We start from the raw sequence: 25,840 nt of genomic DNA, 5'->3' as shown, positions 1-25,840 counted from the left end.
AACCAGAACATGTCCGTTTAAATTACGACAGTAAGTACTTTTATAATATTAGGCGTGAAGTTTATCAAACAACGACAAATGCCTCCGTTAGAGATGGCAGTGCTGATCATATTTATTAATTTATATATATATCTATTGATTATAGCTGTACATAATTCACCCCAATATTTCACCATGAAGTACGATCCGTCGTTTTCGGAAGTTGATTTCACGAACTTAAATTGCCCGATACCGATTCTAGAGAGTTCTCTTTTCGTAATTAATTCTACTAAATCTAAACTTTGAGTTGATTTTCTTTAGCACCTAATTAAATTCTCCTGTTGATTTTTTCTAAAGTATTTATTTATTTATTTATTATTATTCACTTGAAACCTGAGACACAAGGCGTTACTAAAAACATAAGTACATGTCACGTCGTACATAGGCATGTAAATGTTGGCTCCTTAATACTAATTTTACTTACATTATTTTATTATGTTATTTCAGTATGTCAGTGTTAATTTAATTATTTATTCACTCCATTATATTCATTAACATTTTAAGTAGGTCAAATAGATGGAGTGATGGGATAGGATCGATAAATACCGGTATACTGTAAGACGGCAGCATAGATAAAGAATAATGAATGGATTAAATGTGAAGATGATAGATGGTGAATGTTGTATAATCCAATATCTATACTATACTAGCTGTGATTTGTGCCTTCGTCTGCATTACTAGGACATTTTCATTGACCAGGATAAACGCTATATCCTTTTCCATCTTATATATTACCTTATTAGTAGGTGTCACACACACACAAACACACACACACACACACACACACACACACACACACACACACACACACACACACACACACATATATATATATATATATATATATATATATATATATATATATATATATATATATATATATATATAATTATATAAATAATATTTTATAAGTATGTATGTGTGAAGGCCACATTTACTAAGTTAACTTTAACAAACAAACAAATTAATTTTCACATTTGTGTTATTAATAAATATTCAATTTAAAAACTTAGTTATATTACTAATTCACTATAAGTCATAATAATTTAAGACTGTGTTCCAAAGTTGAGACAAAACTAGTTATTTTGATTAAAAAAAAAATGCATTATTGGATCAATTTCGATAAAATGTGAAAGAAAACTAATGTGCGAATTAGTCCTGTTGAAATTATATCAAAATAATAAAGAGTTTTATAAATCCGTTTATGAATGTCGCAGTTGTGAGATAACAGTAAAAAAATACAACTAAATTCCGAATCTCTTTTTTTTTTACGGTAAAAAACATAAAAAAAAAGTATTTGAATCTCTTTTTCTTTACTAAATTTCTTTAAAATAGTCACTTAATTGCAAGTAAAGCCAAAATTTCGAGGGACTATATCCCCAAGTATATATATATATATATATATATATATATATATATATATATATATATATATATATATATATGTATATATATTTTTTTTTTATATATCTTTCTTTTTTGTTGTTGACAAGTGTCTGACATTTTTGATGTATTTTTTTTATATAACCTTTCGAATTTTAATAACTTATTTAACATTTATTCTTTTTAAGTTTTAATATTAGCACGCCTAATTATGGCGAAATATAAGGACTTATTGTAACATCTATACACTTACCATGTTTCTTGTAAATAAATAAATAAATTACTGTCTTAGGAGCGCAGAAAACAATAGTACAATATATCTTCATATCAGCCTTTAACTGTCCACTGTTGGACATAAGCCTTCCCCATAAGGGTAGTTTTGTCAGTAGTTGCCACGCTTGGTAGGTAAATTGGCAATCGCAGTTAGGCTTTACAGATGGTTTAAGAGGGACTCTGCTGTCCATCTCTCGTCCTCCCTTAGTTACTTCTTACAATACCAACGGGAAAGAAAAGACCTATTCTATACCGGGACTACATGCACTAGAACAACTGATTAGATCAGACGTCGATTCTACAAAGTGCATCGCAATTGAAATAGCAAACTGTAAGTTTCTTGCAATCGTTAAACGCACCCCTATTTGAGTTTGTAACTTAGCACTTAGCAAATACGAGTTACGGCTTAAAATAACAGGCTCCGTTCTACAACGAGCGAGTTAAAAATCCTTTTAAAGTTTGATGGCGCGCTTTGCGCAGCGACAGTACTTAGGGTTGTCACCGGAAGAAGTCGGTAACTCCGCACTGTATTGTAACTAAAACGTTACTGCATGTCTCGAGAACGGCAAACGTGATCGTAAACCGTTGTGTGACGAGGGAGAGCATTTTTACGACTATAATGAATTTTTACTCAGGATCAGTCTGTGTTAATTGTCACAACCGTGTAAACAAGTAGTTACTCAAGGTGTCGGTCAAGTGGGTCGGTTCTGAGGCACCATTTTTCTAAATAGTATTTTTTTTTAAACAATAAGTTTCAATAATGAAGTACCGCGTTCGTGATTCACTGTTCATACCAAAGGTTGACATTTTTTTACAACACAGGGGGCAAACGAGCAAGCGGCTCACCTGATGGTAAGTGACTACCGCCGCCCATGATCACCCGCAACACCAGAGGCATTGCAGGTGTGTTGCCTGCCTTTTAAAAAAGAATATGCTCTTTTCTTGAAGGTTATGATGTCGTATCGGTTCGGAAATACTGCTGCTGGAAGTTGATTCCAAAGCGTGGTATAAAATAGGTGACTGGCAGAGAATGCTACTAGCATTAAGTCCGCCATTTGTACCATATTTTCTTATGGTCAATGAAGTTATTTGAATAAATAAATTTATTTATTTACTTAATTTTGATAAATTCCCTAAAGTACCGTTTTATTAATCATCACATACTAAATTTATAATAATTTTAATTTAAATATATTAGAAATTTAGTTCATATTGATTTTAGAAAAAAAAAAAATTGGTGCGATATCAAATTGAAATATTAATTTTGGAGAAAGATAAATGACGCTTGAAAATCTACTTTATTCGTTCACAAAATTGGCAACGAAATTATGATATAATTAATGTAAATTGGTAATCGCTTGGCACACATGGCGGGTGGATTGGCAACCGCAGTTAGGCTTTGGAGATGTTTTAAGAGGGACGCTGCTGCCTATTCTGAAAGGAAGCTCCCTCAGTTGGTAAATAAATTAAATAAATAAATTTTGTCATAGGCCGTGACAACTTGCGATCACTATTTTCTAATCAACATTACCTACCATCTATCAGGGAACCCGTTTAAATTCACCAGGCGTACAAATCTAAAGTCCACAGTTACGCGTCGACAAAAAACATCGGGGGCCGACTTTATTAAAATTTAAGTCCGGATTTAAAAGAAATACGGAACGCTCTCAAAATGTTATTTGCTTTTATTTGAACGTTTTTAGCTTGGCCCCGAAAAGTAATAATTGGATATTATGAGAGACGAGTCTCATTTCTTGGCTTTTGCATCATTTATTAGATTTTGCGTCCGAGGTAAACGTCTTATGCTCTGTTTGTAAGTACTCTGTTTTTTATTTAGCTGCCATTTTTTGAGAAAATTATCACTGCATAGTATAAAACAAAGTCGCTGTCGCTGTCTGTCCGTTCCTATGTATGCTTAAATCTTTAAAACTACGCAACAGATTTTGAAGCGGTATCTTTTAGTAGATAGAGTGATTCAAGAGGAAGCTTTATATGTATAATACATGCATAATATAGTAGGGAAACACTGATAAGTTTAGAGGTTTCTAATGTGATGTCATACATTTTTTTTGTGCTTACATTGCAAACGCTGGCTGAAATCCACGAGATAAATATATAAATATATAAATAAAATAATGTACTACAGTATTGTACACCTTAGAAAGGCCAACAAAAAAGTCCGCGATGGTATATGTCTATCTCTTATCTCTCTCTTATAATTGTTAATGAATAAAATATTCTACAAAAACTGCATATAAATTAAAACAGCTTTCAGAAAAGCTACTAAGTAAATATTACATTGCATAAAGAGTGCAGTTTCTTACAAGTTTATCATAGGAAACAATTCATTCCTGAGATAGTTTATCTTGGAAGTGCAACTGTTTGTTTTCTACTACCTACTGGCCATTAAAAGTTTTAATATAAATCACGTAGGTGGCGCTGTGAGCGCTCAGTATTTTAGCGGTTGGGTCCGAAAATTTAAATTATTTCAGATTGCAGATTAATTCTGTGTTTGGGTATTTTGGGAATTATCTCTATATTATGTTACCAGTAAATGTCTAATATCTCTTAATACGTAATGCTCTAACTTGATTTAACCAATGACTTCATTTAACTACATTAATTACACATATAGCTTAGCTTAATATAATCTTATCTTACTAAAATAATAAAATTATAGCTAAATAATATTTGTAAATGAAAAATATTAAGAGACATTGAGATAAGTGGTCTTAATTAGAAAATATATATATATATATATATATATATATATATATATATATATATATATATATATATATATATATATATATATATATATATATATATATATATATATATATATTTTTTTTAAATTTTGTCCGTATAACTAACTAAATTGGATGCGGTTTTCATGTTTGTTTTTGTGACGGTCTAACTCAAAATGCCAACCACCATTAACTACAACTAAACATTAAATTATGGGAAAGGGAGGGGTAGCCTATTTAATGCCGGGACCACACGGCATCCACGAACCATCCATGCCTATAACAGCGAAAAACCGAAAATTACCATTAAAAATATATATATAAATAAATTACTTTGAATATTTCATATTTACTTTTTTTTTACTTTGATTTTTTTTATGCTACTTAGAATAGCAAACAAGCTGACAGTCCACCTGGTGGAAAGTGGTAACCGTCGCCTATAGACATGAGCAGTACCATGGACATAACAAAGTATACTGTTTCGCCCATGATACCCCCCATGCGTTGCCATTCCTGAGGACTCAGGTATTATTCCTCTGTACCCAGTAAATTCCAGCCATTCAAACACAGCTGCTTCACGGTTGAAACATGAATGGGACAGTGGTATCTAAGCAATCGACTTTTGTACAAAGTCTCCCTCGAATGTTTTGAATTCATTGAAGCGAGAGTATTCGACAATTGGGATCAGCTTCAGAGACCATTTCGAGTATTTACGAGTGGACTATAAATTAAATTATAAAACATTTTATTACACTATTGCATTGGGCCATAATTATAGGATTTATTGTATGTACCGCGCGTACGACGGTCGATTTCTGAAAATAGGGTAATTTTGTGCCCGTTGTAAGAGTCAATTGTATAAATAAATATAATATAAAGTGCTTTATATAATTCTCAATTTCGTGTATTATATAGTATATATCATATATGTGTAAGTATATTTGTTATTCATATATATTTATTATGTATGTATATCAATTATTAGTAGTTTCGCATTCGCGTATTCGAGTATTCTGACACTTCCCTATGGTTGACTTGGAGAGAATGCTTTTAGCATTAAGTCCGCCACATATTTGTACTAATGAATAAATAAATAAATTTAACGGAGAAATAAATATAATAAACAGCGTCGTTTAGACCCAAACTAAGCACAGTTTGTACTATGATAATCTAAAAAAAATATATATATATTTATTATACTTAAAAAAAAAGCAATAGCCCGGATTACTTTATTTACATATACATATATTGTAAAACCTTTATTGTTCATAATTTGTATTGGACACATTAAAAGACTTAATACACAACGGCGGACTTATCCCATAAAAGAGATTTCTTACAATATACATACATATACATATATTCGAAGAGAGCAGCCGACACTTCAACTATCACTACCAATACTATATCAAGAATAAGAAGATAGAAGGCTACGTCTGACCCTAATAACGGTAGAGTTTTGGCCCGGGAGGTAGTTACTCCCGGAATTGATGTTGGGGTAAAGACGTTCGCCCCGAGGTCTCCTCTATCCCCTATCACTTCTATCAGGAAGGCCAGAAGACTTGATTGATTGGGCATCTACTAGACAACTGATAGATATGTTTAAATATATTTCTTTTTATAAATAGGACATATATTTTTCTTCCACGCTTCGAAATTGACTTCCAGCAGCAGTATTTCCGAACCAATACGACATTGAATTTTTATATTTCTATAATTTTTATATTTAGTTATTTATAAAAGTATTTCATTTATTTATTTTTTATACTTTTGCACACATTAAAATATGACTAAAAGGCGGACTGAATGCTTGATGGCATTCTCTATCAGTCAACCGTTACGCTAAGCAGAGTAATTGACGGTGCATAGATTTAAAAAAAAATGTAAATAAAATAAATATTTTGGGAGATAACAACAATTTAAGATAAATAAATATACAAACATACAGAATATATATATTATTAATTTATTTATTTATATTTTTGTAATATAAGTATAAAAATATAAATACATAAATCACATACGATACATACAAAAATAATTATACATTTGAACTTGTTATGTATTTGTATTTGTTTAGTTCTACCATTGGTATGTGTGCGACTGCCAATATTTATAGATCGACTCCTACTAGGCTATTAATATACGTAAGCCCCTAAAAATTAATTAGCATGTGCTGAAATAAAAAAAATTCTTGCATATAGATAAAACGAAATGTGTAGTTCATTATTATTTAAGACCATTTGTACCACTTTTCGAGCAAATAAATAATTATTATTACAGAGTACATATTAAATTAATAAATACATAAATCACCAAGTACGTAGCTATTAAATTATAATATTTATAATCACTTACCGTTCTTATATCGCTTTCAGCACCATTTGCTAAATACTGTGTTTGCTTCAAATTCGGCGCTAGCAGTTGTCTGTAACAAAGAGAGAAATTCATTGAATATCATCAAGTTTAATCAAAATAATATTACATTCACATATTATGACATCATCATCACCATCATTTCAGCCATTAACCGTCCACTGCTGGACATAAGCCTCCCCCATAGACCGCCATAAAGAGCGGTACTGAGTCACCTGCATCTACTGACTCTCTGCAATACATTTCAGGTCGTCACTCCATCTAGTTGGGGGTCATCCTACACTGAGTTTGCCCGTACGCGGTCGCCATTCAAGGACCTTTCTTCCCCATCGGTTCAGCTTGCTTATCCTTGCAAGCTGAACTGGTAATGGGCTGGTCAGATAGCTCGAAGAACCGACAATATTATGCTTTATTATGCTATGTAAATTAACAATTAAAGATTATGTTCCATAATTGTGATTTGTTGATGTGTTCCAACACATCTTTACCGTGCGTTTTTCAAGGCACTTTATTCTTCACATACAACCACTCTTTGGAATCAACTCCCAATAGCAGTGTCTCAGAACGGATACGACATCATAACCTTCAAGAAAAGAGCATATTTCTTTTTAAAGGGCTGGCTGTACGCGCGCGTATCACCTCTGGTATTGCAGGTGTTCATAGGCTACGGTAACCGCTTACCATCAAGTGGGCCGTATGCTTGTTTGTCACCTCAAATGGCATTAAAAAACCGACTTCAATTGTGACAATACCAGTTACGATCTGAACACTAAATGTGTTATCACTTATATCGTGATGTTAATGTATTCAATATGAATTATGTACGATAAAGTTTTTACAATAAAATACAATACAATCGTTGTTTTTTTTTCCTAATGGGTGATAATGGAATGGTAACCCAGCTTGCGCTATCGGAATATGTTGACGGGGCACCAGTGAAAGATGATAGGTGAGAATAAATGTTGGTTGTTGTTGGTCCATCACAATCAATATACCTAGATATCAATAAGGTGGGTTTCCAGGCGGGACCACGTAGAGGTCGTCCTGATAGAGTAGCTAGCAATGGAACTGATAGTCCGCATTTCTAACAGTACCTTTCCCCATAAATACTTATGTTTGGTGGGGGGAAGGGATTGATAGGTGAGAATGAATGCAGGTCAGTTGTCCCATTACGATAAATTCAACAAAGATTTACCACGATGATTTCCAATAGGGACCACGACTTGACAAGGTATATTGCTAGTTATGGGGCTGGTTACAACAAAAAGCGAATATCAAATGTTGCGAACACTGAACAAACAAAAACTGTTGTATTAAATCAAATCTTCACTTTTGGAAAATTACTTTTGCCGAATCGCGTTCAAGTTTGCTGATTACTTTAATTTCTCGGCAAACACTTGAGTAATAATTTGTTGCCGCCGAAAGTCGAAAGTTTTCGTTTTCGTGCCACAATTTTCGGCTGTTTATTGCCCGTTTTGCGAAGGTATGTGTTTTGTACTGACAGTTTTTTTTTTTTGTTATTGTGAAATCGCAGAGATAGGTGGAGATTGTTTTCGTTTTTGATGGATGATAATGGAATGGTAATCACGCCAGTGAGAGATGACAGGTAAGAACGAAGAGGCAGGTCAGTTAGCCCGTCGTGATAAATATACCTGGAATTCAGCACGATGGTCTCCAGGGGGGATAAACCACTTAAAGCGGAAATTATTGTTATTAATGGGGAATAGCAACCTCATTGTTAGCAATATACCGTATCAGGTCGACCTCCACATGGTGTCCATTAGGAACCATCTTGATTAATTCGTCATGATAGTCAACTGGCCTGCTTCATCTTTTGCTGTTATTCCTTACAGGTGTCCCGCCATTGTGTATCAATACCGCAGGTGGGGTTACCATTCCATTATCATCCGTTAAGAAAAAATACCACATAGGTCTTGATAATGTGAGAAGTATCATGGATATCATATAGTATTCTCTGACATCTCTGGACCTGTTCATGTCTATAGGCAACGGTTATAATTTTCCATCAGGTGGGCCACCAACTTGTTTGTTATTTTAAGTTTTATATAATGTAATTAAAATCGTGTGTTCCAAAAAAAAAAAAACGACATCAATTCTTTTTTTTTTATTTAAAAACTTGAACCGATTTTAATAAAATTTCTATGGGACCAACCCGTAAGTATATCCTGACAGATAAAAACAGAATTTTCCAAGTCTTTCTTTTACAAGTTCGTTGAAAATAAAATTGAGTACAATTGACAACACCAAGAAACAATAATAAGAAACACACGACGTCAATTTGTTTTGATTTTGAAAACGAATTCATAATATTTGACTGTGGAAACATTATTATTTCTATAAGCCTACAGAAGGCGCATACCCCATATAATCGCCTTGCTTCACTGACTTTGCTTTCCAACATGATATTATAAATATTGCTAATGGCAACACAGACATACGCACTTGATATTTAAGCTTGTATAACATTGTGGGGTGGAAATTTTGTGTGTTATGCATACGGAATATTGTACCACAATTGCAGTGCGCTATAGTTGAATATTGAAAAGCTGGAGGTCGGATAGATATCGTCAGAAAACAATGGCGGCATCTAATCATATTTGACGCTGCGAGAGTGAGCTATGAACTCGGTAACAAAGCTTTCAGTGCCTCCCGTACTACTGTTCTGATTTAGTTAACCCTCTCCGTGATACAATTGGCTAAGTGATAATGGTATAAACCAAATATCTACGTATAAGCTTATTGGAAATACTGGTTACCTATTTTTTTTAATACAATGGTTCTTAAAAAAAATGCAATTTGTTTTATACAACAAACAAACAAGCTGACGGTCCACCTGGTGGAAAGTGGTAACCGTCGCCTATAGACATGAACAGTGCCATGGACATAACAGAGTATACTGTTTCGCATGTTTTATATTCCTGAGGACTCAAGTGTTATTCCTCTGTACCCAGTAAATTCATGCCATAATAATAGATATATAAAAATATATAAAAGTATAATAATAATATATAAAAGTATGGTTTTCATAATTACTATAAGTTCTCTAGTTTATAATATATAAACGAATATATCAAAGAAGAAATAGCAGAATTAAGAAACAAAAAAAAATATTTAGGCAACAGCTAATATTAGAATATTTATTTATTTATATACTTTATTGATTGTATGACAAAAAAATGCAGTCTTAATGCTATATAGAAACTTAATGATACATCTTCACTCAGTCATCCTTTGCCAAATTAGAAATGTACCTAATTATATGGTGAAAAATATATATATATATATATATATATATATATATATATATATATATATATATATATATATATATATATATATATATATATATATATATATATATATATATATATATATATATATATATATATATATATATATATATATATATATATATATATATATATATATACATATATATATATATATATATGAAAAAGTCATAGGTAGCTTTTAGTGCATCGTTGTGTTTTATTTATTTCAAACTTCTGAAAAATTTTTCAACACACAAAACACATTGAATAAACAGAAATGCATCTGACTACCCTTAAGAGATTATAGTCGTGAAATAACAAAAGAATTTTTAAATATTTAATGAAAATGATATGAATAAATTTGAATTAAAAGTGACGGTACGCTCGAAATGAAATATACTAGGCTGCCTGATTGGCGCAATGATAGAAGGCTTTTAGTCTCATTTTACAACGAGAGACCTATTCCCACCAGTGGGATTCTAACACGATGACTATAACGTTATCAACTGATTTATATAATGTATTTTAAACTTCAGACCCTTCAGATAATGAGAGTCGTTTCAAAAGTTATACGCAAGATTCAACTTAAGATACCAAGTTATATGCGAAGTTAAATAAAAGCCTGATATTATAAATTCGCTGTGTGGTTCCGGCATAGAATTATATGTCGTCACCCCTTCTTTCCTGTGGGTGTCGTAAGAGGCGATTATGAAGGGCGAGGGATGGGCAGCAGCGTCCCTCTTAAAACATCTCCAAAGCCTAACTGCGGTTGTCAATTCACCTGCCAGATGTGAAGTATTGGTGAAACCTCTCAAGGGGAAGAATTATGTTCAACATTGACCACTTAAAGATTAATATGATGATGATGGTACTATTTATGTTTTTTTTTTAACAAACTGACGGCCCACCTTATGGAATGTGGTAACCGTCGCCTATAAACATGAGCAGTACCATGGACATAACAGAGTATAGTGTTTCGCCAATGATACCCCCCATGCGATGCCATTACTGAGGACTCAGGTGTTATTCCTCTGTACTCGATAAATTCACGCTATATCCCACCCTTCAAACCGAAACACAGCCATGCAAACACAACTGCTTCACGGTAGAAACACGAATGGGACAGAGGTACCTAAGCAATCGACTTTTGTACAAAGTCTCCCTCTGGTTATAAGAGACAATTATCATTTTCTATCTGACGGATCGTCAGCTTGTTTGTCATTATTAATACCCTAAAATAACTACTAATAAGAGCAACTACTAGCAAAATCTTTCCATGGCGAGGCTTGTCCAGCAGTGGACAGTTGAAAGCTGATATAATTATTATAATTTAAAACAAACCAAACTTAATAATACACGATTCAGTACCAGTGTTAAATTCGAAATAAATTATACTATTTTACATCAAAGATGCCATTAGATACTGCATGCAAATAGCTATTCAAATTAGATTACACAGGGATGCCATCTTCATACAGCGAGGTCACAGTACTAGCTAAATTCCGTATCGTCGTCGCGTCTCTCTGTCTTCCATTCGAGAGGAATAGAGATAGAGGATCGGTCGGGATAACTGACGAGTTCGCAGCAACTGTACTGTCCCAATCCATTGAGGCGTGAAACACGGTCTACTGAATGTATCTGGATAGCAAACATGTTGTATTGATATTTATTTTACAAACAAAGGTTTGTGTTGAAGGAACACCACTGTGAATTGGTCAGGATTGTTGTCTTGTGGAAGGTAATTTGTTTGACTTATAAACGATTAGCTTTTACCTGCGATTTCAATATTCAAGATTCAAAATTTATTTATTTGTAAAACATGCGTATAAATACATGCACATATTGATAATATAATATCGTTCGACATGTTTAGCCTGTACGCCATACAAACATATGCAGTTACACAGACAGTTCACAAGTCAAGTCCATTTTATACCATTAATCGTCATCACATTCCAATTTTAAATACATTTAAATAAATAATAATTGTCAGGCAAGAATAAAAGAACGTTGTCACAATGATGTTAATAAATATAAATAAATATTCGTTTTGTCAAATTTTATCATTAAAGAATTCACATACATTGTAATAACATTTATCGATTAAGGATTTCTTTCGTCCGTGTGATCGGGCTTTTTTTATGGGTGAAAATGGCATGGTAAACCTGCCTGCGCTATCGGTATACACTGGCGGGATACCAGTGAGCGGTGATAGGTGAGAAGGAAAAGGCAGGTCGGTTAGCCCATTGTGACGAATTCAATGATAAATTGGGTACGATAGTTTTCAGGGGGAACCGCGTGGAAGTCGACCTGATATATTGATAGCACTGGGGACTAACTTTCCCATTACTAACAATCTCTCCCCCCTCCTGTATGATCGGGCTATGACCACTGATCAGGATAAGGAATTTTTTTATATCCCATATAGTATTTTTTTATACGACTTAGAATGGCAAACAAGCTGACGGTCCACCTGATGGAAAGTGGTAACCGTCGCCTATAGACATGAGCAGTACCGTGGACATAACAGAGTATACTGTTTCGCCCATGATACTCCCCATGCGTTGCCATTCCTGAGGACTCAGGTTTATTCCTCTGTACCCTGTAAATTCACGCCATATCCTACCCTTCAAACCGAAACACAGCTATGCAAATACAACTGCTTTCCAGTAGAAACACGAATGGGACAGAGGTATCCAAGCAATCGATTTTTGTTTATTTACGTCTCCCTCTGAGAAATATATATATATATATATATATATATATATATATATATATATATATATATATATATATATATATATATATATATATATATATATATATATATATATATATATATATATATATATATATATATGTATATATATATATATATATATATATATATATATATATATATATATATATATATATATATATATATATATATATACATACATATACAGTCTATGGGGTAGGCCTGTGTCCAGTTGTGGACAGGTAACGACTGATATGATGATGATGATAAAGTGATAAGAGGTGATAAATAAAAATACACACTTTAACATTTATAATATTTGTAAGATTATCAAAGCATCTGTAGGCGACAAAGGAAACCAGGAATGTGTATTAGAAATATAAATATATTAACAAAGGACGGTTAGAAAACTAGGGCCGTGAAGGGGAGCAAAGGGAACAATAGAAGAAGATGCCAATTTTGAATTTGGTAGACTCAGATATCAGGCGTCTACTGTCCACTGATTGACATAGGGCTCCCACAAAAGGAGGTTTTTTCAAGTAGTTACCATACTTAGCAGGCAGATTAGCAACCGCAGTTAGGCTTTGGTGATGTTTTAAGAGGGACGTTGCTGCCCATTCCTCTACCATTAAGTCCCCTTAATCACCACTTACGATACTTACAGGAAAAGAAGGGGTGGCTTATTCTATGCCGGGACCACACGGGATATAAATGTACAGTTATAGATTCTAGGAAACTTACAAAAGTATGTTTACTTAATTTAAAACATTATAAATTAAACCAAGGAAGGGCGTGGGATGGGTAACAGCGCCCTTTTTAAAACATCTCCAAAGCTTAACTGCGGTTGCCAATCCGCCTGCCAATCTTGGCAACTACTGGCAAAACCCTTCAAGGGGAGACATGTTCAGCAGTGGACAGTTAAAAGCTGATGATGGTGGTAACTGTATATTATATAAAATTTACAAACAATTTCCAAGTGTGCAAGCGAAGAAATCGCTTATTTAGGTTATTGCCATGTTGTTGCACGTCTATGTTTGTTTATATTGCATATCAGAGGATATTAAAAATTTATTATATTCACTACACACACTGCTCCGCTCGAGTTGGCCCTAAACATTATTATATTGAACATTTCAGAAGTTCTCCCCTCGAAGTCAGCGGACGGATACAATCTTAGACAGCAATTTTTCATGCGCTATAGAATTTCCAGATGCGTTCTTAGGTACAAGTGATAAGCTAATGGCGTGCACATATATATTATATATTCTTTATTGCACTTGTAAATTACATTGTTAATGCATTTATAAATATTGTGAGCAAGGGTGGAGTTATCACTGACAGAGATCTCTTCCAGTCAACCCAATGCAGTTAGAAAGCAAGTTGTTAGCGGGCAGCTGAAGTGATACAACTATTATTATTTAGAATACATAAACAAAGATACAGTTAAATAAAATAGAAATATATATAATAAAATATTATATAAATACTGTATAATAAATGTTAAAATAAATGAATATACTACCCACAATAGAATTTTAGTTGAATGATTTTAAGGTTTAATAGTTCAATTAGAAAAATGAAAAATTAAGATTATGACTCAAAAGGGAAAGAAAATGAAATTTCAAACCTTTTCTTGAAAGAAGTAATAGAATTTTATTATTATATCAGCCATAAATTGTCCACGGCTGAACACAAGCCTTCTCCATAAGGGGAGTTTTGCAAATAATTGCCATACTTGGCAGGCAGGTTGGTAACCGCAGTTAGGCTTTGGTGATGTTTTAAGAGAGACGCTGCTACTCATTCTTAGACCATTAATGAATTAACTCAACAAAAAAAAAATACAACTATATTGTGTATGATTAAAAATAATGAAAAATTTTAAAGTTATTTGTATTATTTCAACAAACACAAATACACAAAAACAACAAAGGATATTAGGTTGCATTCCTATCATAAGACATGATTCAACAATCATGTCTTAAATGTATAAAAAAAAATGAATTCGGATTTTTTTTACTACATTTTTGTATTTATAAACTTCAAATAAAATCTACTTTTATTATAAATGTGAAATTAGTAAATCAAATTTAAACAGATAAACGGATTTGAGTGAAATTTGATACAATGATTGGTTATATACTAACTTAACAGGTTAGTAACATAATTTATATCATTGTTTTCCAAAATGTGACTCGTAAACCCCAAGAAGGTAACCAAACCTCTACAAAACGGTTGCGGAAGGTCGCAAAACCGTAAAAAATAAACATTTATCAACATAATAGATTTCTGTTTTAGGTATTTCGTAATTTATTTATTTTATTGTATTTAACCGATACCTAAAAATTTGGAATTAGATCAGGAATCTCGGACGGTAGAGAGTCACAAAATAATTATTAAATATTAAGAGGGTAGCACTGAGTTTGAAAAACATGGTTAAAATTGAAAAGTAATTGATATTTACACGAATATCTAACTCATTCAAAAATTTCAGCCACACTTTTATTTCTTTTAATCCGCTACCGTTCCCGCCTCCGCTGACGCTTATAACTCGTGCTGACATATTTGTTTGGCATATTCGACGTGTTTCTCCTTTCACCCGAGGCCAGGTTATGGTTTGCGAAATCTCGTCGACTTCATACTAAACGTAAATCTCTGCGGGGTAAATTTTAAAACATTTTTCGCAGTTTACACTTTGTACTTTGTGTTATTTTTTTGTACCGGTTTGATCTTCTGGTCAAGATTTTCTGATAAGTTTATATTTAATATTTTTTGACAGCTCTTTGTCTATTTTATTACAGGGCATTCAGAGTTTTTCTTTATATTTATATTATAATTAAAGCATGACAGTTTTTGAGAATACTGTCAAGTTTGAATTGATGTTCTTAAATTGGGTATTTTAATTTTATAATTTTACTAGTCTTCACCCGTGACGTCGTTCACGTGACTGAGTGTGTTAATTGATAGGAATAAATTTGTTTCAACCGTGAAGCAGTTGTGTTTGCATGGCTGTGTTTCGGTTTGAAGGGTGGGATATGGCGTTTAAATTTACTGGGTATAGAGGAATAACACCTCAGTCCTCAGGAATGGCAACGCATGGGGGGTATCATGAGCGAAACAGTATACTCTGTTATGTCCATGGTACTACTCATGTCTATAGGCGACGGTTACCACTTTCCATCAGGTGGGTCGTCAGCTTGTTTGCCATTCTAAATTGTATAAAAAAAACATCAGACTGTAAGCTTGTTTGCCACCTTTGTGGCTTAAAAAAAAAAAACTTAGTGCCTTAACAAACAAAGAAACTCAATTTCGCATTTATAATTATTATAGTAAGGATTATTGTTCTTTAATTAAATCACGACTTTAAATTTGAACATCTGAATAGAATCTTTGATCTATTCATAGCATCACCAGCTGTGTCATTTATTAACATAAAGCAGTCAATAGCACCTTTGTTGTAAGAATATTATGAACCGTGAATTCAGATTCTAATTCTGAATTCATATGAAATGAAATGAGTTTATTTGCATTAAACAGTTTAAAATTATTACAAGCCACGTGGTATTATTTTGGCAGCTGTTTAATTGCCTTAAAAGATGCAGGCATGCAAATATTTTACATTTTATATATAAAAAAAAACCGGTAAAAAAAATTATAATTCAATTACATTATTTAAATTGACCTTACATATTAAAAGTCCAGATTATAGTACATTATGTCATTTACACATATATCTACACATAACAACTAATACAATAAATTTACAAAATAGAAAAATGTCAATAGAAGGGGTAAAAAAATAATTAAAATGTCACGCTTAACACTCAAGATATTCCTTAATACTATAAAAAAGTTTGTCCAAAAGCCTTTTATTTTAGCTCTTTTTTAAATTTAATCAGAGACAATATCTGAATGTCAGAAGGTAATCCATTAAATATTCTTTGTGTCATAAATGAGACGTTTTTTTGATATAGCGTCAATGAACTTTTTGGGACAAGTAGTTTATTTTTTCTCTGTGCCCTGACTTGTGCCTTTATGTCTCCATGTGTTACGAATAAATCAAGATATTGCTTTACAAATATATAGATTTCTAATATATATATATATATATATATATATATATATATATATATATATATATATATATATATATAATAAGGGGAGTCAACCAAGTTTCTTAAATAGAAGTCTACATGAGTCTCGACATCCAATATTACAAATTGCCCTAATAATTTTTTTTTTGTACTTTGAAGACTCTGTCTTCCCCCATATAATGAACCCATAACGTAGTACTGACGATACAAATCCATAATTTAATTTTGATCTTATTTCGTCACTTGGGTTCTTAAATTTTACAAACACTTTATTTTTAGTAACCTCCAAAAGAAGATATCTATTCGCCAGATTTTTTTGTGTACTGTTTCGCCCATGATACCCCCCATGCATTGCCATACCTGAGCACTCAGGTGTTATTCTTCTGTACCCTGTAAATTCACTGCCATATCCCACCCTTCAAATCGAAACACAGCCATGCAAACACAACTGCTTCACGGTAGAAACACGAATGGAACAGAGGTGCCAAGCAAACGACTTTAAGACTTCCTCTGGTAGTATATTGTACTGGGTTGACTGGAAGAGATCTCTGTCAGAGATAAGTCCACCCTTGCTCACAACATCTATAAATACATTTTTTTTTATACAACTTAGAATGGCAAACAAGTTGACGGCCCACCTGATAGAAGATGGTAACCATCGCCTATAGACATGAGCAGTACCACGGACATAACAGAGTATACTGTTTCGGCCATGATACCCCCCATGCGTTGCCATTCCTGAGGACTCAGGTGTTATTCCTCTGTACCTAGTAAATTCACGCCATATCCCACCCTTCAAACCGAAACACAGCCATGTAAACAGCTGCTTCACGGTTGAAACACGAATGGGACAGAGGTTTACAGGTTTCTATTATTTATTTATTATTCCGTGTTACTTAATAAGTTACTAAGCCGTTTACAATTCGCTTCTATTCACAATCTCGAACATACTCATAAAACGCTTCCACCTAATACAGTTTTACAAACAAACCTAAATGAGAGCACGTACTACATATTAAAATATTTCACACGTGCAACGCGAACTGGCGAAGTTGGTAGCTTTAAATTTAAATTGGGAAGTTGCTAAATCCTTCCTTATGAATGTATTTCGTGGGATTCCATCTCAACACTGTGGTGTATTTCAAATGAGACCAAATATCGACGCTGCAAATGCAAAATGTATTAACCGACATTCTGGCTGTTATTAATATATTTATTTTATTTATTATTTTCTATATAAATTACTTATAATATATATACCGTCGAGTGGTCACGGCATATAATGGGCAACTTCTTTATTTCTCGTGAGTGTCGCAAGAGGGGATTAAGGAACTAAATGTATCGAGGGATCCAGTAGCTTTCTTCATAAAACATAACCAAAGTCTAACTGCAGTTGCCAAAATAGGGTTTTGTAGTCGCCCAGTTCAGTAGTCGCCCACCTGCCAAATGTGGCAACTATTGGCAATACCATTCAAATGGGTGAGGCCTGTGTTCAGCAGTGGACAGATACGGCTGATACAAGGTGGCACCGAACAGAAAGTTTTGGAAAGAGATGGAGAGACCTCAACTCGCAAGTGGGACAACATATATTTTCTGTCGAATAGTATATTTAATAAACTAATCAGCGCAATTGATGGCGATTTATCCAAGCCACAATTCACACAATTTTTTATTATTTTTTATTTGTTATTGGTATAAAAAACGCTTAAAAGACAAATATGTAATATTAACTGCTTTACTGTATCAGACTATACTACTGTAATTACTACCACTCATTTTGGCTTTTTGTTTTGTTTTTTTTTAGTCTTCTATAAAATTTACTAAATGGTACTTAACACGTTTTGTCTTTCCAGCGCCGATATGTTTCCATGTAACAAAGCAAATAACCTATACGACGCACTGGTAGACACGTTACTTTGCGTAATTGAGGAGTCGGGTTCAATTTTCGGCTTGGCTAATTTATATTAATGAAATTTAATAAATTGGATCGAGTTTCTGGTTTCAGGATTCACATGTGATTTATTAGTTGTATGTTTTCAAGTAAAGTGTTACAGCCGTGTGGTCCCGGCATAGAATAGGCCGACCCTTCCTTTCCTGTGGGTATCGCAAGAGGCGACTAAGGGAAGGCGAGGGATGGGCAGCAGCGTCCCTCTTAAACATCTTAGTGCAGTTGCCATTCCACCTGCCAATCATGGCAACTACTGGCAAAATCTTATGCCTTTATGGCTTATGTTCAGCAGAAAACAGTTACAGGATGTACAACAGTTACTAACAATCCCTTCTCCCCTACCTTACCAGGTTGACCTCCACACGGTTCCCCTGGAAACCGTCGTAGTTAATTCTTGTGGAATTCATCACTAACTGAGCTGAATGTAGGTCAGTCCTCACCTATCATCTTCCACTGGTGCCCATCAACGTAAAATGATAACGCAGGCGAGGTTACCATTCATTTAAAAAAAAAAACCTATGAAATATAACCTTCAAGAACAAAGCATATTCTTTTTATAAGGCCGGCAGCACACCTGCAATGTCGTTGGTGTTGTGGGTGATCATGGGCGGCGGTAATCACTTACCATCAGGTGAGTCGCATGATCGTTTGCCCCCTGCGTTGTAAAAAAAAAATGAAACCGGTACTTAAAAAAAATATTCGTCGATGTCCTTTTTATTTTCATTTCAGAATTTAAATCAACTGCCAAAATAGAGATTTACATTAGGAACACAAGCAATTGACCCGTGTCTCGACGCGTCATCTCATATCGCGAGCTCTCAAGGTTACTTCCTCTGCCTACCTGTTGGGGGTCTATGTTAATTCTATCCTGAGGTCACCACTTAATATGATAATCAAGCCATTACCAGTTCAAATACAAGGCTTTTAATGAGAAAAGCTTAGAAGTGCGCAGGTATACTCCTGAGACATACTAGCTACTTAATTCCTTTAGTAATTTAGTAGAACTTATTTCTTTTTATTTACTATATTTCTATATTATTTTTACTCCAAAATCATTGAAGACATTGTTTTAGTATAATAATTTAGTAGAACTAATTTATTTTTTTACCTATATTTCTATATTATTTTTACTCCAAGATCATTCAAGAAATTATTTTAGTAATTTAGTAGAACTTATTTATTTTTATACTTATATTTCTATATTATTTTTCCAAGATCATTGTCAAGGGTATCTGTCCCATTCACCGTGAAGCAGTTGTGTTTGCATGGCTGTGTTTCGGTTAAGGGTATATTTACTGTAGAACTTATTTATTTTTTATTGAAGAACATTAAAAAATTCCTTTAGTAATTTAGTGCAATGTTTTTTACTTATATTTTTATATTATTTTTACTCACAGACCATTGAGGTTATTCCTTCAGTAGTTTAGTACAACTTATTTCTCTTTTTTACCTTTATTTCTATATTATTTGTTGGTGTTTATGTGCAGAAATTTAGAACTTAAATCTATTTGTGTGTATTATTCCTTTTTTATATATGTTATTGTAATGATGATTTCCTGGGTTAGCGTATTGGAAGACTGTAAAGCTCAGATGTAATGTAATAATTAAATAAATTATTTTTACTCCAAGATTTTTAAGCAACAACCAGAGCTTATCGGGTCTTAATAATGTTTGTACTATATAAGTAGAAAATTGTTTTTTTTTTACTTTTTAATTTATCTTACGCATGGGTGTTTATATAGATTACTGGCTTTTGCTTCGGATATTAAAAATATAAATTACTAGCTTTTTCTGCGGTTTTGCCCGATTGCATAAGTATAAAATATCCTATGGGTTAAGTTAGAATGTAAATTACTTGTGTATCAAATTTTGTAATATAAATAGCCGTTATGGAGATAGAATCATAATGAAAATTCAAAAATATTTGTAATTAAGTATGATTATTATCACATCAGCTTTTATTCGTCCATCACTGGAAATAGGTCTCCCCCATAGACTGCTATAAGAAACGATCTTGACCCACCTGCATCCATTGTCTTCCCTCTATGTATTTAAGTTCGTTCTTTTCTCTAGCGTATAATTAAGTTTATTAAATAAAATAATATTAATTATTATTCAAATTTTTTTTTTACAACACAGGGGGCAAACCAGCATGCGGCTGACCTGGTGGTAGGTGACTACCGCCGCCCATGATCACCCACAATACTAACGGCATTGCGGGTGTGCTGCAGGCCTTTTAAAAAGGAATATGCTCTTTTCTTGAAGGTTATGTTGTCGTATCGGTTCGGAAATACTGCTGCTGGAAGTTGATTCCAAAGAGTGGTTGTGCGTGGGAGAAAGTGCATTGAAAAACTCACGGTGGAGGACCGCCATTCGTCCAGCTGGTTGGGACGAAATTTTAGTCTATGGCGGGTTGTACGACGGTGAAAATCAGCAGCAGGTATTGTTGAGCTATTCCAGCGTGACCGGGTAATAAACTTATAGAATTTACAAATTAATTCTTACAATTTTTCGTATTTATATTAATAAGCTTCCATTAATATTATTTCAGAGTTAAAGGACGTTGAGGACGCCCTAGCGTCTTCAGTTACAAAAATTCGAAATTTTTATTCGAAAAAGAACTCTCCAATTTCATGAGACACTTTTTAATTAACCTAATGTCTGTCAACGTCAGACATTGTATTCTTAAATAAACGAACCGATTAAACGAATGGCCAAAGTTTTTTCTTTTACCAACTGGACTTTGGAGTGTTGGACGTACGGGTACACGAGAAGTTTTCAAAGAGCCGAAACTTCTGAAGTACGGAATAATGAACAAAAAACTCCAGTGTACGTAGGTAGAGAGGGAGCGGTCTTACGGTGCATTGGTAAAATTGAATGTCATGTAGTAAGTATAACTGTTATTATTTCAGCCTTTAGCTGTCCACTGAATATAAGCCTCCTTGGAGGATTGTCCCAGTAGATGCCACGACTGGCAGGCAGATTGGCAACCGCAGTTAGGCTTTAAAGATGTTTTAAGAGGGACGTTGTTGCCCTCGCGCTCCCATAATTGGTTCTTACGACATCCCCGGGAAAGGAAGAGGTGGCCATTTCTATGCCGGGACCATATGGTTAAAATAAATAAATTATTACTATAAAAAATAAATAATAAAATAGAAGTAAATAATTCAAAATATACAATACTGTCGATTCTTAGTATTAATGACATAATTAAAAATTTTTTTTTTCTGGCAACATTTTTGGGGTTTTTTTTAATGGATGATAATGGAATGGTAGCCCCGCCTGTGCTAACGATATACGCTGGTAGAGCACTAGTGGGAGATGATAGGTGAGAATTGAAAGACAGGCCAGCTAGCCTATCGTGATGAATACACCTGGAATTCAGCACGATAGTTTCCAGAGGGGACCATATGGAGGTCGACCTGGCAGGGTATATAGTTAGCAGTGGGACTGGTTGTCTACATTACTAAGGATTCCTTCCACCAACATTTTAAGGTTAGGTAAATCACTTTAATAACGCTTTCCGCTCTCGCTGTCTCTTCTGCTTATTAAGCAAGTGTTACACTAATATCATCCAGTTTAAATGAAGTGTACCGCGTGTAACCGCGCTGTAAGCTTACACGATACGCGGTATAAGCTCGGTTTATGTAAATATTGCTCGTACGCCGTTTAAAACTATTAAGTCTTTGAAGCTCTATAGATACCGACATGTTGGTATTAATTTCATTATGTAAAAATATTGGAAAACAAACATCAGCGAAGCCTAACTGTGATTGCCAATTCGCCCGTCAAGTGTGGCAAATACGGGCAAACTCCCCTTAAAGCATATGTCCAGCAGTGGACAATTAACGGATGACACGATGATTATGTAGACTGGGCAAGTTATTTTTTTTATTGGTGAAAATGAAATGGTAGCCCCCTCGGTGCTCACGATATACGCTGATAGTCCATATTACTAACAACCCCCCCCCCCCCCCGCAATGGAGTTGTTAGACCCCATTATTAACAATTCATTTCCCCCGGTAAACGTTATTGTAAACGTGGAAATCTCTCTTTTTTTGTGGTGGAAAACAAGTTCACGTCTCTATGGATATAACCTATGAACGCTGGGGAGGGGGGATTGTTAGTAATGGAGCCTAGCGGCCCTAGTGCTAGCAACATGCTGTCAGGTCGACCTCCACGCGGATCCTCCAACAAATCACCATGGTTTATTCTTAATGAATTCGTCATAACGATGGGCCTACTGACCTACTTTTATCGTCATCTATCATCCCTCAGCGGTGCCGTTTCATTCATTTGTTATCATTCCATTAGCATTAATTAAAGAAAAAATGGACGCCTATAAAACTAGGGTTATACACACATTTTGTTATTTTTTTTAAGGATTTCCTCTTGATTAGGCAACTGTTTCATGTATTCTCTTCCAGCCAGCTCTATTCCAGAACATTTGTTTTATATATTAATTTTTATACAACTTAGAATGGCAAACAAGCTGACGGCTCACCTGATGGAAAGTGGTAACCGTCGCCTATAGACATGAGCAGTACCATGGACATAACAGATTATACTGTTTCGCCCATGATACTACCCATGCGTTGTTATTCCTGAGGACTCGGGTGTTATTCCTCTGTACCCTGTAAATTCACGCCATATCCCACCCTTCAAACCGAAACACAGCCATGCAAACACAACTGCTTCACGGTTGAAACACGAATGAGACAAGAGGTGCCCAAGCAATCGACTTTTGTACAAAGTCTCCCTCTGGTAAATATTTATCTTATTACTATTTTTGACCTTTCTATGAATGATTTGTTTATACTCGTATTATAGGTACCATTGAGATGCTATTTTGTAACTTATCATGCTTGTATTAAGATAAAAAATACAGTTAACTTAGCAAAACAAAACCGCTACTTAAATAATAATATATATATATATAATGTAAATGTAAATAAATCTTCTAATGTAAATAATCTTGTAATTGGCAAATAGTTAACAAAACCACCTATTATTTATATTTTTCTATATTGGAATACATTTTTTTTTATTTTTATGATGTTAGTCAATCCTTGATTCCGTACACTATACCATTTCTATTAATATTGTTATACTTCTTTATAATATAGGGGTAAACGAGCATACAGCTCACCTAATGAGAAGTGACTACCGTCGCCATAAGCATCGCTACACCGGAGAAATTGCAGGTTTGCCGTCAGCCTTTTAAAAAGTAATAAACTAATTTCTCAAAGGTTGTGATGTTATACTGGTTCGGAAATATTGCTGCCAGGATTTGATTTTAAAGCGTGGTTCTGCGTGGAAGAAAGTACCTTCAAAAACGCACGATAATAATAAACAAAACATAGTTCATTGCTCTGATGTTATTATTTTAAAAACTTTAAAATAGATTAAAACGTACCTAAGAACGATGTGATCATTAGTGACCGTTTTAGAATTTTATTTAAAAATTAGAACGTGCACGCTTTTATGAAACAATATTTTAGGTACTTCGTGAAGAAAAACGTCAGTTAAAGCCACAAGGCAAAAAAGAGCCACATTACCTGGGACGTCTATAAGAGATGGCTGTATGTACGAGTACATTAGCAGTTCCAAATAAAAAAGAATGTTTAGAAATAATTACTTAGTCACAAAAAGAAGAAAAAAAAAATTCGAATTTAGAACGTCCTCTCAGATATCGCTTAACAAATTGAAATTAATAACTTTCCTATCGTTTCAATTCAAGTGGCCAGTTGCAAAAACTTTTAGTGGCGCCTACGTACGTCCACTTTCGTAACGGCCCGAACAATCCTACTATATCTGTTCTGATTAAATTCGCCGGCGTGTACGATAGTTGGAGATTTCCCCAGGGCCACAGTTGGATACGTTGTGCAGTCCAGTCTTTAACGTTTAGAGGTGTCGACGTTGTCCCCTAGGTCCGGCCCTGATATCGTGAATAGAAAAACACACAATTCGAGGTTGTATTGAGGGTTTTAAATTTGTCAGTCTACTAGTTAATATTATGGGAATTGTTCGGTGAATTAGAGAAAAAGGTATGCTGTTTTAACCCTTATCAATGGTAGTTATAAATGTGATATTTGTTTGTTATCTCTTGGCGTTTAAAGACTTAACCCATTATTATAAAATTTTGTATACACATAGCGTATATATATATATTAAACAATTTTCTCTCTCTCTCTCTTGAGACTTGAGAAATTTCATTTTACTATCCGCTATTGAGTCATCAATGATGACATCATCGAATTAGTCAGATAGATGCTTTCACACTAAACCAATACAGCGTACACTTACAGTTGGATTGATATCAAAGTCCGCCCGTTGCTATGGCGACCGGTCTCCTTTCAGAATAGCCGGAGCGTGACTAACACCGCCTTAGGTAAGGTCCTGCCTCTTGTAAATTGAAACATGAGGTTTGCGGTCATGTAGGTCGTAGGCTGATGTTTCGGTGTTGCCAACTCGGGTAAAGATTTTCGGGTCAAATAATTAAACAATTTGTTTTTGCATAATTTAAGTTAATTATGTTCCGTAAAAAAAACTACAATTTCGATCGTAGCAAAAACGGTTTTAATTTTTTTTATTTGTAATTCTATTTTTGATACAAAAACTGAACCACTACATCTCTTTTAAGGAAATTTCCATAGAATCATTCTAATAGTGATTTTTATTAAATAAGAAAAAATATTCGAAATCGGTTTATAAATGGCGGAGTTATGAGGTAATAAATATAAAAAATAGTACCAAACTGAGAACCTGCTCTTTTTGAAGTCGGTAAAAAGGTAATCGTGAATATATATCGATATACAATAAAATATTTCATAGATCTACAATATTTAAAATATTTGAATTTTAAACATACAATTATTTATTTATTTATTTAAATAACTTTATTGACCAAAATTGACCAAATGAAAATATCTTAGATTATAAAGTTCGTT

The 25,840-nt window shown here is 33.8% G+C and overlaps 1 protein-coding gene across 1 annotated transcript in view; it reads right to left on the bottom strand.

Moving 5' to 3' along the window:
* LOC113513332 (disintegrin and metalloproteinase domain-containing protein 22) overlaps window positions 1-25,840 on the bottom strand; it is a 747,642-nt gene that overhangs the window by 150,726 nt on the left and 571,076 nt on the right. The window contains exon 9 of the mRNA XM_052903078.1: window positions 6,801-6,870. Coding sequence (XP_052759038.1) covers window positions 6,801-6,870 — 70 coding nt within the window. The remainder of the gene's footprint in view (window positions 1-6,800; window positions 6,871-25,840) is intronic.

This window comes from Galleria mellonella, unplaced genomic scaffold (assembly GCF_026898425.1).
Source record: "Galleria mellonella isolate WM207_F2 unplaced genomic scaffold, CSIRO_AGI_GalMel_v1 utg103, whole genome shotgun sequence".
NCBI classification, from domain to species: Eukaryota; Metazoa; Arthropoda; class Insecta; order Lepidoptera; family Pyralidae; genus Galleria; species Galleria mellonella.
The sequence above is the reverse complement of the archived record's forward strand: the minus strand, read 5'-3'. Positions and strand labels throughout refer to the sequence as shown.